Genomic DNA, 12,439 nt, shown 5'->3' with positions numbered 1-12,439 from the left:
AAATGATTTATTCTCATTTCCTCTTATTGTAGAGATCAGTTATGTACAGAAACTGTAAAAAAACCTCAAGAGCCTTCTAAGAAGAGCAATTACAGATGCTGCTGGAAAATAAAATCACAGGTACTGGAAGGAACCGAGAGTCAGTTCGCTTTGATCGGGGGGGAACGAGCCTTTGAGGGAGGTCTCTCTCGCCTTTTCAAATATCCTTGATGACCTCTTCAAGCTCCTCTTTTGTGTACATGTGGAACTTCATCCCGGGCTCCACTGTGGCAAGCTGAAAGAGAAGGAGCAAGGGGTTAAGCGCGCCTGCATATGTGAAGTGACAGCATGGGGCAGGGAACAGAGAGCAGCCGCAGCAGACGGAGCAGCTGTTCCTTCTCGGCTGCCTGATCTGCCAGCCCAGCAAGATCATTCCACCCCGTAACACGCTCTTTGATTCCCTAAAATAGCTGTCTGCCGCAGAAATAGCTTTTAATTGACTCAGTCTCCTCATAGTAGCAGCAGCAGGGAACGTCTATTGGGAACAGGCAGGCTCTGCTTCTGCTTGCTGGGGAAAAAGACCCGGTTAACACGAGTCCTTCATCAAACGCTCCTCGGAGAGGGGCGGTTCTCGCTGCCGTTCCGGGTGGCCCCCAGCAGAAGTGCCTCTTCTCCTCCAGTAACCAGCCAAGGGTACAAATCCTGGCCCGTTACGTGCCTTAAGAGAACCAAGATAGCAAAACACTCGAAAGGGGACTAAGGGTTAGCTCTGGGAAACAGAGGCAGAGGCAAACCGGCATTTTGATCGCCCAACAGCGACAATAAGCAAGGCACGGTGCGCCCTGCCGTTGCCCGGCGCCCTGCGCAAGCAGGCCCAAGAGATCTCCTCCGAGGCAAAGCCCGAGGGACGAAGCTGGGGGACAACGCACTCCGCCCTGCCGCTTTGCCAGGAGCGGAGGGAGGCAGCGGCCAGGGCAGACAGCTGAGACATTTCACGGGGCCAGCTCCAGAACAAGAGATACTTGAAGAACGACAAGACTGGGAGAGGAATGTAAGCGGGACTTTGGTTCGCACCTAGCTCACGGCATGAGAGCCCAAGATACAGACAGCTGCCGCGGGCGGGCAAGTCGGAAGGCTGCAGGAGCTAGCTGGGATGCTCCAGACCTCGCTCGCAGGCGGCCGGCGCGTATCCCGACTCCTCGGGGATCAAAGCGTTTGGTTGCAATAAGGTGAAGGAGAGCTGCAGAGGGTCCTGGCAAATCCCAGAGCTCTTCCTAGGCTTCTCTGGTTGTAAGGTCGCCCATAAAACAGCACGAGATGGTCGGACATGCTTTTGGGGCAGAGGGAGGGTAGCCATAAGCCTTTTTCAAGGAGAAACATCCCGAACACTCAGCCCGAGAGGCCCCGACAGCCCAGGTTTTACCTGGCATTCTCAGAAAAGTCAGAGGCACCTGCAGATGCCACTTTAGGCCCCTCAAATCACCTGTATGGGCGCTGGCCCGATGCTAGACCCAAACAGACTGGACCACACGCATATATGCGCCCCAAAACCCAAAATAAGTATTCGGAGACACCAACTGCTCCGCTTTTCCATGTCTGCTCAAACCTGCGCCTCACCACCTCCCTACAAACAACAGCTTTACTCAACTACTCCCTTACAGGCTTCACAGGGAAGTAATTAATTTGAAAGCATAACATTGTTTAAGGCTCCTGACCTTTGCTGCCAACGGATTTAACTCTTCTACAACCACACTTCGCCCCTTCTCTTTGCTGCTAGATGGAAAAACAAGACGTGGAAGCAGCTAGAGTAAATAAACCGGAGCACTGCATACTTCTAAAAGGCTAGAAAGCAAAGCAGCTACTTCAGGTAGGAGATTTTCAGCCAGAAGGGTGACTTGAGTCAATAGAAACCTTTTAATCCTCAGCGCATTCTTCTCATACTTAACCCTGATATGATTCCTCAACGCGTTCAGGGCTTTGCCAAGCACAGTTAAGCCCTGTTAAACGGGGACATGACATAAGGATACTGTACACGCTCCTCCGCCTCAATGTCTTCGCACTGTACCGCGGATCTTCCAGAAGAGATCTGAAGCTGATCGAGAGCGAACCGATCAGCGCGGGTTGGGAGTGCAACTGGGGAAGCAGATTTCAGCTGGCCGGCGTCGCTTCTGGACAGAGCGCCTAAACGTTCACGGTGCTGTCGGCCCTTTCCCCCCCAAAGGAAGCTGGTTAATCATGTCAGGATATGTCCCCAGCAGCAGTATTTAATAAAAAAAAGCAGAGGTGCACACTTTTAGGCTGTTTGGGAAATGGGTTCCCAGCGCTCAGAGGAAAGGAATGGGAGAACGGCAGGAGGAGAGCAGCTCAGGAGTCGGAATGACATGATTTGAAAAGGTCTAGTGTCTCATAACCCGCCAGAAATAGAAGCAAACTCTATACGCCAGCCTTGCTCATCATCTGTCCATTATCACTAACAAACTGGAAGGGTTTTTACCTTTGCTACCGAAAAAGAAGCGTCACAAGTCTAACGAGCAGGGTTTAAGGGGACAGGTACCACCATATTTGTGGGGATCCCCAAGAGCACGGCACGCTCGGGTCAAGCCGAGCTCGGCGAGCCTGGCCGCATGCAGGCGAAAGCCGGAGTTTAGAGGAGCGCATTCGTTCCTGGAGGCTTCACCTCTTTGCTCCTCCTGGCCAACAGATTTTTGGCACGGCCCCAAGACTGAATATAGCAAGTCGAGAAGCTGTATAATTTTCATTCCTTCTAATATTACAAGTACTAGGGAAAAAAAGAATGGCTAAACCCAGGGGAAGAAAAAAGCGATCTGGCTGGCACGACAGGTTCCCGCTGCCTGACTCGGCCTGCGTAAGGTCAGCAGGGGCTCCAGCCCGCGCCCAGGGAGCCCCACCAGAATCGCTTCCGCCAGCACTCGTGGATTAGCCGGGCAAAAGGGCCAGGCTGCACGCCTCTGGAAGTCAAAAGAAAGCTCCGACCTTTCCAACGTGCCACACGCCACGCTACAACGGGCAGCTTGAAAGCGCAAGAACACCTGCAGCCAGCCAGCCGTGGGCTCGGGGAGGCCTGAACTGCTCCACCAACTCCTTCCTAGCTCTAGAAGCAGAGGCAACCCTCCTCTCCAGAAAGCAAGCGGGCAGCTTTCTCACTTGGACGTTTAAAACGCAAGACACTGCTGAGCCACGCACTGCGCGGCCAGCGGGATTTGCACCGAGGAAGCAAAGCCTACAGGCAGCGCGGACTTCTGCTCCACGCCAAGCGCCGCAAGCCACAACCACACGCCGCTAACGGGGTCGCGGTTACCTCAATGTTGGTTGCATTCAGTTTCTCCTCCATAACTTGTTTCAGGATGACGAGGGAAGATTTGATTGCTTCTTTCAGCGTCATTGACTGTAAAACAAATCACTCATTAATTGCGTTGTTGACACTCAAGCAAGTACTTGTACGTTACCCCTCTGACTGCGAAAGCCTGCTGCTCTCCCTCCTGCTCTTCTCAAATCCTTTAAGCTGTCACTGGCAGCAAATTTAAAAGCTTATCAAGTTATCTACAGCATCAACAAGAGATCAAAGCACACTGTTCAGGCAGGACAGTGACAATTGCAAGGATGGCGACCTTCTGCTTCGGTGTAACTTTTTACAAAGCTTAAGAACTGTTAATCTGGGCACACAAACCTTACTGTCAGGATCAGGACGCGAGGGTCCGTTACCCTTCACCAGTTACTGTCTATCAAGCAGTTCCCCCCAACAAGCTCCAGTGGGAGCTCCAAAAAGCTGGACTCCCTCTTGGCAGAAGCCTTCATGCTTTAGAATCATAGAATCATTTAGGTTGGAAAAGACCCTTAAGATCATCCAGTCCAACCATTAACCTATCACTGCCAAGCCCCCCACTAACCCATGTCCCTCAGCACCACATCTCCCCGGCTTTTAAATCCCCCCAGGGGTGGGGACTCAGCCCCTGCCCTGGGCAGCCTGGGCCAGGGCCTGGCAGCCCTTTGGGGGAAGAAGTTTTTCCCAATACCCAACCCAAACCTGCCCTGGCGCAGCTTGACGCCGTTCCCTCTCGTCCCAGCGCTTGTTCCTGGGGAGCAGAGACCGACCCCCCCGGCTCCAGCCTCCTTTCAGGCCGTTGCAGAGAGCGAGGAGGGCTCCCCTCAGCCTCCTCTTCTCCAGGCTGAGCCCCCCCAGCTCCCCCAGCCGCTCCTCCCCAGCCTTGTGCTCCAGCCCCTGCCCCAGCCTCGCTGCCCTGCTCTGGCCACGCTCCAGCCCCTCCATGGCCGCCTTGGGGTGCGGGGCCCAGCGCTGAGCACAGCATTCGAGGGGCGGCCTCACCAGTGCCAATTTAATCACATAAATCCCTGCGTGAGGGGGACCCGGAGCCAGGGGGGCTACGCAACATTCAAAGAGTGACAATAGCTGTGTTTGCAGTAACTTTGCACTTGGAAGATGGTTAACGAGCCGTGGAGCCCAGAACTTGGCCAATTCTGCTGGTGAACAAATTCAGGTTTTGAGTCTTAGGCTGGAAGTCTTCACAGCAATCAACACCACCAATTGTGGTTTTCATTACAGTATTTGGTTTCTTACCACACAAAATGGGCAGCTCCCTCCTTGTGGAGGGAAGAAAGTTTCTATTTCATATCAAATAGGACCAGCACGTGCAGCGTAAAAGCCATTAACTGGCTTAACAGATCTGGTGAAACGAAGCCGCTTGCTTTGGCTCCTTACGCTTCAGGCTGCATCCATACTGAGCCCTGATGCCAACCGGCAGCATTCGTATAGCAGTTCTTTTATTTATAGAGTACTTCCTGACATGGTCTTAATTATCACCCGCTAGAGGCAGAGACCGGCATCTCAGACACCGGTCTCATGTTCCAGCTGCAGCCTAGGGGGAAGCTGCTGGTAGTAGCGCTCCTCGGCGTAGAGATCCTCATCCAGCAGCTCAGCGCTGACATCTAATCACGGGATCAACTGCCAAGGATCGAGTCCCACCCTGACAAGCTCGGGCACCTCCTCTATAGCGCAAGAAGAGTCTCGTGAATCACTCATCGGGAAGGAAACTAGAGGATCCTGGTAGGTCGTGAGGTACCTTAACTTGCGAGATGTCAACCCCAGTGCAACCTTTTAGAATCATGGAATCGTTGAGGTTGGAAAAGACCTTTAAGATCATCCAGTCCAACCATAACCCAGCACCGCCAAGTCCCCCACTAACCCATGTCCCTCAGCACCACATCTCCCCGGCTTTTAAATCCCCCCAGGGGTGGGGACTCAGCCCCTGCCCTGGGCAGCCTGGGCCAGGGCCTGGCAGCCCTTTGGGGGAAGAAGTTTTCCCTAATACCCAACCCAACCCTGCCCTGGCGCAGCTTGAGGCCGTTCCCTCTCGTCCCATCGCTTGTTCCTGGGGAGCAGAGACCGACCCCCCCGGCTCCAGCCTCCTTTCAGGCCGTTGCAGAGAGCGATGAGGGCTCCCCTCAGCCTCCTCTTCTCCAGGCTGAGCCCCCCCAGCTCCCCCAGCCGCTCCTCCCCAGCCTTGTGCTCCAGCCCCTGCCCCAGCCTCGCTGCCCTGCTCTGGCCACGCTCCAGCCCCTCCATGGCCGCCTTGGGGTGCGGGGCCCAGCGCTGAGCACAGCACTCGAGGGGCAGCCTTACCTTATGGTAAACCTCTTGCAGAGAGCTCTGTGCGCCTTCCGAGGCGGAGCCGATTGCTCTGGCATCGCACTGAACAAACGTCCCTGACGGGTCCATGTGAAACCTGCAGGAACACGGGTGAGAGTGAACAGCCGCTGGGCCCCATCCCACACCGTGGCACCGCAAGAGCTTTCCCACCAGACCCACAGCGCGCCCCAGAGCTCCCTGCACAGCTCCGAGCCGGGGAAGAACGAGGGCTCCTCAGGAGTGACAGCCCCTCGCTGCCTCCAGCCTCCTCAAGGGACTGCTGCCATTAGCGCAGCGGCAGGTCTCTCCTCCTGGCACGCAGAGGTGGTGACCAAGGTTTGAGGAGTGCGAAAGAGCCACCCACAGACCCACGCCGGGCTGGTAAGCTAGAAGGAGAGCTATACACTCCTGACACTGCCCTCCATACTCCGAGCAGAATCGTTTTCCTTTTTATTTTCCCCCTTATATTTTTTTTTTTTTAATTAAAACCAGCAAGTTTTCACTACTGCTCCTGGGAGGGAGACCATGGGGAGACCTTATTGGGCTGGCTCTGCGGAGCCGTTCCCACCTCCAGTGGAGGCTGAGTGTTTGAAGCACTGGAGTTCAGGTTACAGGCACTCCACCACCTCCCCAAGGAATGTCACAGCAGGCTCCACATATTATGTTACCGGTGGCTCTGCTAGTCCTTTAGGGAAAGGTAAGAATAAACTTGGGACGAGGAGAGCTTTCATGCCTCCCTCCTGCGCAGGAAACCACATTAAAAAAAAGCAAAGATTCAGTGAAGACACGGCTTTCTCTTCAACCCCAAACAAGCAGCCAGCGCTCAGGCTGCCGCAACCCGTGCTTGGAAAGGAAGGGCTTAAAGGCATTAACAAACACATCGGGTACATAATGGGATAAACCCCAAGTGCTTGGCTTAAGTAAAATCCCAGAATCAAGTCATTAAAGTGTCCTGGGAAGTTTCAGTAGAGGTTTTGTCTCTTCCCAGAGCTGGTAGAGAGAGCAGAACTTACAGCTGGGGTCCCTTCTCATCGACTCCTCCAAAAAGCAGCGCGACACCAAATGGACGAGACTGCAACAGAAAGGAGCCAACAGGTTAGGACAGGCCGAGGGCGAAGTCAGAGCCAACAGCACCTCCCCAGAGAAACCCCCAGCTCCGCACCATCGCCCCTGGGTCTGCGTCCTCCTCCCCAAACTGCAGCGCCAGGTTGGACACGGCCTGTGTCACGCTCTCCACGGTCATGGTTTCGTTGTAGGTAAACCAGTGATTCTGCAGAAAAAAAAAAATATTCAAATTATCACCTTGTTCCCAAAATACGACAATCCTGGATCGTTCATGTGGCGAGCTGGAGTGACACCCTGCGTAGCCACAACTTCCCTCCAGGCAGGCTGCCGGCACCCGGGGCACAGCCCCTTCAGCCGCAAGCACCAGGAAGAGAGCGGGAAGTGCAGAACAAGCTGGGAATTTTGTGCAGGGATCCCCCAGAAGCCTCGGGATACCTAGGCCTTGAGATGCCAACAGGGAAAATGCAAGGCCGGAGCACTTTATCCCAGCATCTCTTTCTGAAGCGATGGGGTTATCTGGTTCTCCAGAGACAGAAGGGGTGCTGGCATGCAGGAAAACTCCACAGAGAAAGCCTTTACTACAGCGCAGAGATTTGTACCTGGGACCTCCGAGTACCTGAGGCACTGAGTAAATTTAAGGGGTCAAAAATAGAACCAATAAAACCAGTCTTTTGTCAAAACAAAGTTAGAAACACGGCCCCACGCATTCGCTGGGGCACATCTGCCAGTGCCGAGAGCGCACTGGAGAAGCTGCCGTAAGATTCCCACCAAACGTGCAATACCAAAGAAGAAAATAAATACAGGGAGACTCCCCGTTTGCTCCGCCAAAGCCCTGTGAGGGAAGCTACGCTCCCCGCAAGCCTCCCACTCCACACCGGCTCCTTTCCTCCAACGTTCTTCCCATGCCAGAGACTTCCGAGATGCCCCCGGGACTGGCGCTGTTGTTTTAAGTAGAGAAATGCCAAGTCTTACCTGAGTCTCCACTCTTGCTTTATCAATTAAAGTCTTTGCATCAGCTATTAAGCCACTCATGGCACACCCTGGAGAGAGAAAAAAATAACACGCGTCGTTTCACCGATGATTTGCGATGCGCTCTTCCCCCAGACCTCCCAAAGCCCACGGTGAAATGCAAAAGGCTGCGGGGCAGAGCGGGTCCCCGCGTGGGAGCGCGCAGCAGCGCCGCACCGCAGCGTGCTGGAAAGGAAGGAGGATGGGGTCGAAATAGATTTGCTCAAGAGCAAGGATGGACGCCCAGCTGAAGGGCAGGTACTTCACCGAGCTCTCCCAGTCACGCCTCCCACCCACCCCAAACCTGAACCGGTCAAAGGAGCCACATTTGAGGCTTGCCAAGAGAAGCTAAGACAGAAACGCAACCTGCTGGGAAGGGGGAACTCAGTCATCCCCTCCGTGGAGAGGGCTGGCTAAGCCATAGCTTGGGGGGATGCAGCTGGAGCCTCCAGCACAGATCCTGCACCAGGAAGAGAGGGGCTGGATCGCAAGCACACGGGAGGAGGAAATTAGACTCTTCAAGAGCTCCTTCCGTGACCCATGTCATCAGCAACATGGGTATTTTGGGGGTCTCCTGCTTTTCAAGGCGACATATTTGGTAATGAGCCCGTCGCGGGCCCCCTCACGGTGCAGGAGGCTGCTGCGAGCAGGGGTACAGGCTAACATTAGTGCTCCGGGGGAAACTGGCCTCGAGTCAAGCCTTTTGCAGTAATTCCCTGCCCTCTCCGATCTAAATTTGGGATGAGCTTTCATGAGGGAGGTCATTGAGGCGGGGGGGTGCTTCAGCTGCCTCTTCCTGCTCCTGTAACTATGTCCTGCTGGCCTGGAGCCTGGAAAACCAGTGACCAGGACCTGGCGTTCACTGGGAGGGATGAGCGTTCCCGCTCGGCGGAGCTGCCTGCGGGGAAGGCTAGCCCTGAAACGCAACTTCTGAAACTCCCAGGGGACAGAGTCTTATTTTTTTATCTATCTATCTCCAAAACTTGAGGGATGCTCCCAGGGCTGTACCAGAGGAGCACCCAAAGCTCCTCTTCTTTTTCCTTACCTATATGGGAATCGATTTCTACAATCTTCTCGATGCTGCTGGGTTCCATGAGCGGGGAGGTGATCCTCTTCTCCACGGCCAGGCAGACGCCCTCCGAGGTCTGGATCCCGATGGCCGTGGAGCCAAGCTGAAAACCACCACGCAGTTAAGCACCGCCGCACCCGACGCGGGGTCTAGCCGCCACAGCTCGCGTAAATATAAGCGGTGCGATGCTGATTTTGACTTATTTGTAGGCGTTTTGTTTTGGAGACGATCGCATCATCAACACAGAAACCCACCCGCAAGGCTCTCTGGCTTTGCACACCAAATTTTAAATGTTATGACTTGAACTAGGAAACTGGAAAGGTTAAAGCCGTGCTACTTCCCAGCTGATTAGTTCATCAGAACCTAGCAGGGCTGCTGCAAATCATTAATCTCTTCCCTGAGCAACATCAATTTTTACAGCTTAAAGCCTTTTGAATTTAAAAGGCCTCGCAAATCTTCCTTTGCAAGAGAGAAATTAAATTTTAAAGAGAGACAGGAGGATTTCACATAATGGCCTTAATTCTGACTGCATCTGTACTTTGGCTTGGGCATTTTTTTTTTTTTTCCATTAGCTCTTTTTCTCCCAAGTGTCCTCGTACCCACAAAATTTACAACGGGAACGAGAGCATTTTGCTCGCGTACCATTTTCCAGGCAGCAGTTAATCACCTGCAGCTGAGACCGCAGCGAATTTTACCCTTGTCTTGCAGGACACCGCGGTGTCACCACGGCCACGAGCCCAGCTGAGGCGGGGGGCCCAGATCCCCAGGGCTCCCGGCAGCCCCTACCTCGCTCCCAGCACTCGCAGCTTTTCCACACTGGGGAATTTACTGGAATAACTGTACCAGCTGCAGCGTGGAGATGCTGACTCCAAATACCCAAAAACCAGGCTACACGGTATCATTTTAACGGCAAGCTTCCCCAGGTAGCTACACCTATAGCCACAGGCCTGGCAGAGGGGAATCCCCCTGTCGCAGGCACTCACGGTTTTAGACATTGCCCATCGCTCCCATCCTTTAAGCACAAAGCCCAAGGGAAGAAGGGACGCCCGATGTCATTTGAGATGTATTTTTGTTAATGAAGCTACAGCAGATGAATAAAAACTCCTCCTACAGCCCTAACACCCAGGCACCGCACGTAACGTGTCGCAGGAGCCGCCCGAGCTGCGGCGATTTCGTTGCTAAGCTTTGGGCTGATCTGGAAAAAAGGGAGAAGCCAGAAGGCTTCCGTACAATCGTTACTCTCGTAGATGTATTTGTAATTATAAAGTCAGCACGGTGACTGACATCCTTCTGAGATTTTTTTACTTCCCAATGCCTTAATAAGCATTATTACTTTTTGCCTCCTCATTTAAGTAGTGCTTCAACGAGCTAAAGCAGCACAGGGAAGATAAAGCCAGCACCCTCCGTTTCCCCAGTCCAAACACAGGCCTGCTCAGAGCATCCTCGCTTCATCACTTGACCAGTTTCCTCCAAGTTTAAACTTATTCCCAATCAACGCCCACATTCTCAAAAACTAAATTCTCTTAATTTATCAATGAAGAACACTTAACGCCCCAGAAAGGCCACTCGGCTCTGCAGAGGTAGATTAGTTTGCTCGTAACAACCTTTACCTTCAGGTTTAAAAATTCACCTGAGCAAATGGTGACCGCTCCAAGCTGCGACAGCGGCGAGCTAAGAAAAGGAAAGTTGACCTAGCGAGAGAAAAGTTGCCACTTTGGGTTTTTTTTAAGGGACTCCATCTTTATAAAGCATTAGCTCAGGGAGGCGAAGGGAAAGCAGAGCGCTCCTCTGCTCTTAGAGAAGCGTTTATGGATGTGAAGCGCACGACGCGCTGGCAGCGTGAACTTCTGCAGGCAGAGCCACGGCGCACGGGCATCCAGGACCTCTCGCTTCAACATTAGCTTCTCATAGGTTTGATTTGGGGATCAAAAGCATCATTAGCATCTTCGGATTGTGTTTGGTTTGGGGGCAAATGGGTTGGTAGGAGAGAGGGAGGGCAACATTCCTCTGCATTTTGGGGGAAATCGATGGCTTTTGACTCTTCACGACCCATAAAAGAGCAGAGTTTCAGGAGGTTTGGCTGGATGGAAAGAATCGAACACTGGCACGCAGCTCTCCCGCTGCAAACCATAGGTGAAAGGCTGGCAAAGAGCTGCCAGAGCAGCCGTGCGCGGGAGCGGCGCCTACGAGGAAAGGCAGCAGCTCCGGCTCAGCGCTGCGTACTGCCCTGGGAGCCGGCCAAACCCTGCAGAGCGAGACCAGAGCCCGAACGAACAGAACCTGCCCCATTTATTTCTGACCAAACTCAGGCTTTGGGTTTGAAAGAGCCCTTAACGTCACAGTTTGGCAACCGGAGCTGACGATACCTTTATGGCCTCGATGGCATACTCCACTTGGAACAGCCTCCCCTCCGGAGAAAAAGTGTTCACACCCCTGCAAGAACAACATCAGAGATGGCGTAAAGGACCCGAAACTGATGGCAGACGAGAAATGCAGGTCTTTAGGCAGGAGCGATGGCGGGAAGGGCGACGCCAGACGGGGACAGGTAACCCAGGAGGGGCAGCTGGGAGACGTCACAGCTCCCCCAGAGCCAGTCACCCTCGGGGCAGACACGCGCAGGGTCTGGATTCAGGATGCTTACGGAAAAAAAGAACAAAAGGAAGGCCAGCGGGTCTAGTTACAGGTCAGGAGGAGGTTTGTTTTCACAGCACGCTTCGCACCATGGATGCTGGAAGCCTTCGGACTCCAAACCGCCTGCCTTCTCTCAGCACCAGGAGACAGCAGGGTTCCGTTCCTTTCTCTGGACGCCCCATCGCACCCCATCCCTCCCCACACGCCAGCCCCCTCCGCCGCCCTCCTGCCCCACCGCACAAGGCGGGGGACACCCTGCCCTCCCCGCCGGCGGCCAGAAGCCGGGGGCTCCATCCACACGCAGAACCCTCCGAGGGATTTCTTAAAAGCCACCTGCTTTCGGGAGGCATTTAACAAGATAAACTACAGCCTCATGGGACCACCCCCATCACTGGAAGCCTCCAGGGGACGTGCCCTCCCTTCCCCTGTATTTAACAGAAATGCGCTCTCCAAAAACCTAAAGAAAATAAAAATAAAGGGAAGGGCCCGCCGCAGGGAGGGGGCGGCTGCGCCAGCGCCCGGCGAGGCGGGAACCCCCAGGGCCCCGGGCAGGGGGACGAGCACAGGCCCTTAGGCAGGGCCCAGTCCTCCCCGCCATCTCCTCAGAGCATCCCCGCGGCGGCTACAGGCGAGAGGCGCCGGCCAAGGCCTACCGGGATGGGGATGGCGGTGACCGGCCGCAGGCCCGTGACTCAGCCGCAGGCCGCGGGCGGTAGGGAAGAGGCCGGACGAGGGGCGGCGGGGGGCGGGAGGGCACTCACCGGTCGTACTCGGAGCGTGTGAGGAACATGGCGATGGCGGCGGGGGAGCGCGGGGGGACGCGGGCAAGGCGGGCGGCGGAGGCGGGAGGGCCGCGCTGCCCTCGCCCGGTTCTGCTCCGCCGCTTCCTGTCAGCGAGCGCGCAAGCACCGCCCCTTCCCCTCCACTTCCCCCCGCGCCGCCTTCCTATTGGTCCTCCCCGCCCGCCCTCTAGCCAATGGGTGAACGGGGAGGGCGGGCTCGGTGAGGCGGCGGGGATTGGA

At 54.8% G+C, this 12,439-nt stretch overlaps 1 protein-coding gene across 1 annotated transcript; it reads right to left on the bottom strand.

Annotated features, from left to right (window-relative positions):
* Positions 1-12,328, bottom strand: PSMA5 (proteasome 20S subunit alpha 5). The gene is made up of 9 exons (XM_082330320.1): positions 12,179-12,328; positions 11,153-11,219; positions 8,763-8,889; positions 7,682-7,749; positions 6,807-6,914; positions 6,658-6,716; positions 5,639-5,741; positions 3,299-3,385; positions 1-274 (listed from the first exon to the last, which is right to left on the bottom strand). The coding sequence occupies exons 1-9, from the start codon at positions 12,205-12,207 to the stop codon at positions 197-199; spliced, it is 726 nt and encodes a 241-aa protein (XP_082186446.1). The 5' UTR covers positions 12,208-12,328; the 3' UTR covers positions 1-196.
* Between the last annotated feature and the right edge of the window lie 111 nt (positions 12,329-12,439).

Source organism: Platalea leucorodia, assembly GCF_965183815.1.
Source record: "Platalea leucorodia genome assembly, chromosome: 19".
In the NCBI taxonomy this organism is placed as follows: Eukaryota; Metazoa; Chordata; class Aves; order Pelecaniformes; family Threskiornithidae; genus Platalea; species Platalea leucorodia.
This window is presented reverse-complemented; position numbering and strand designations above follow the sequence as displayed.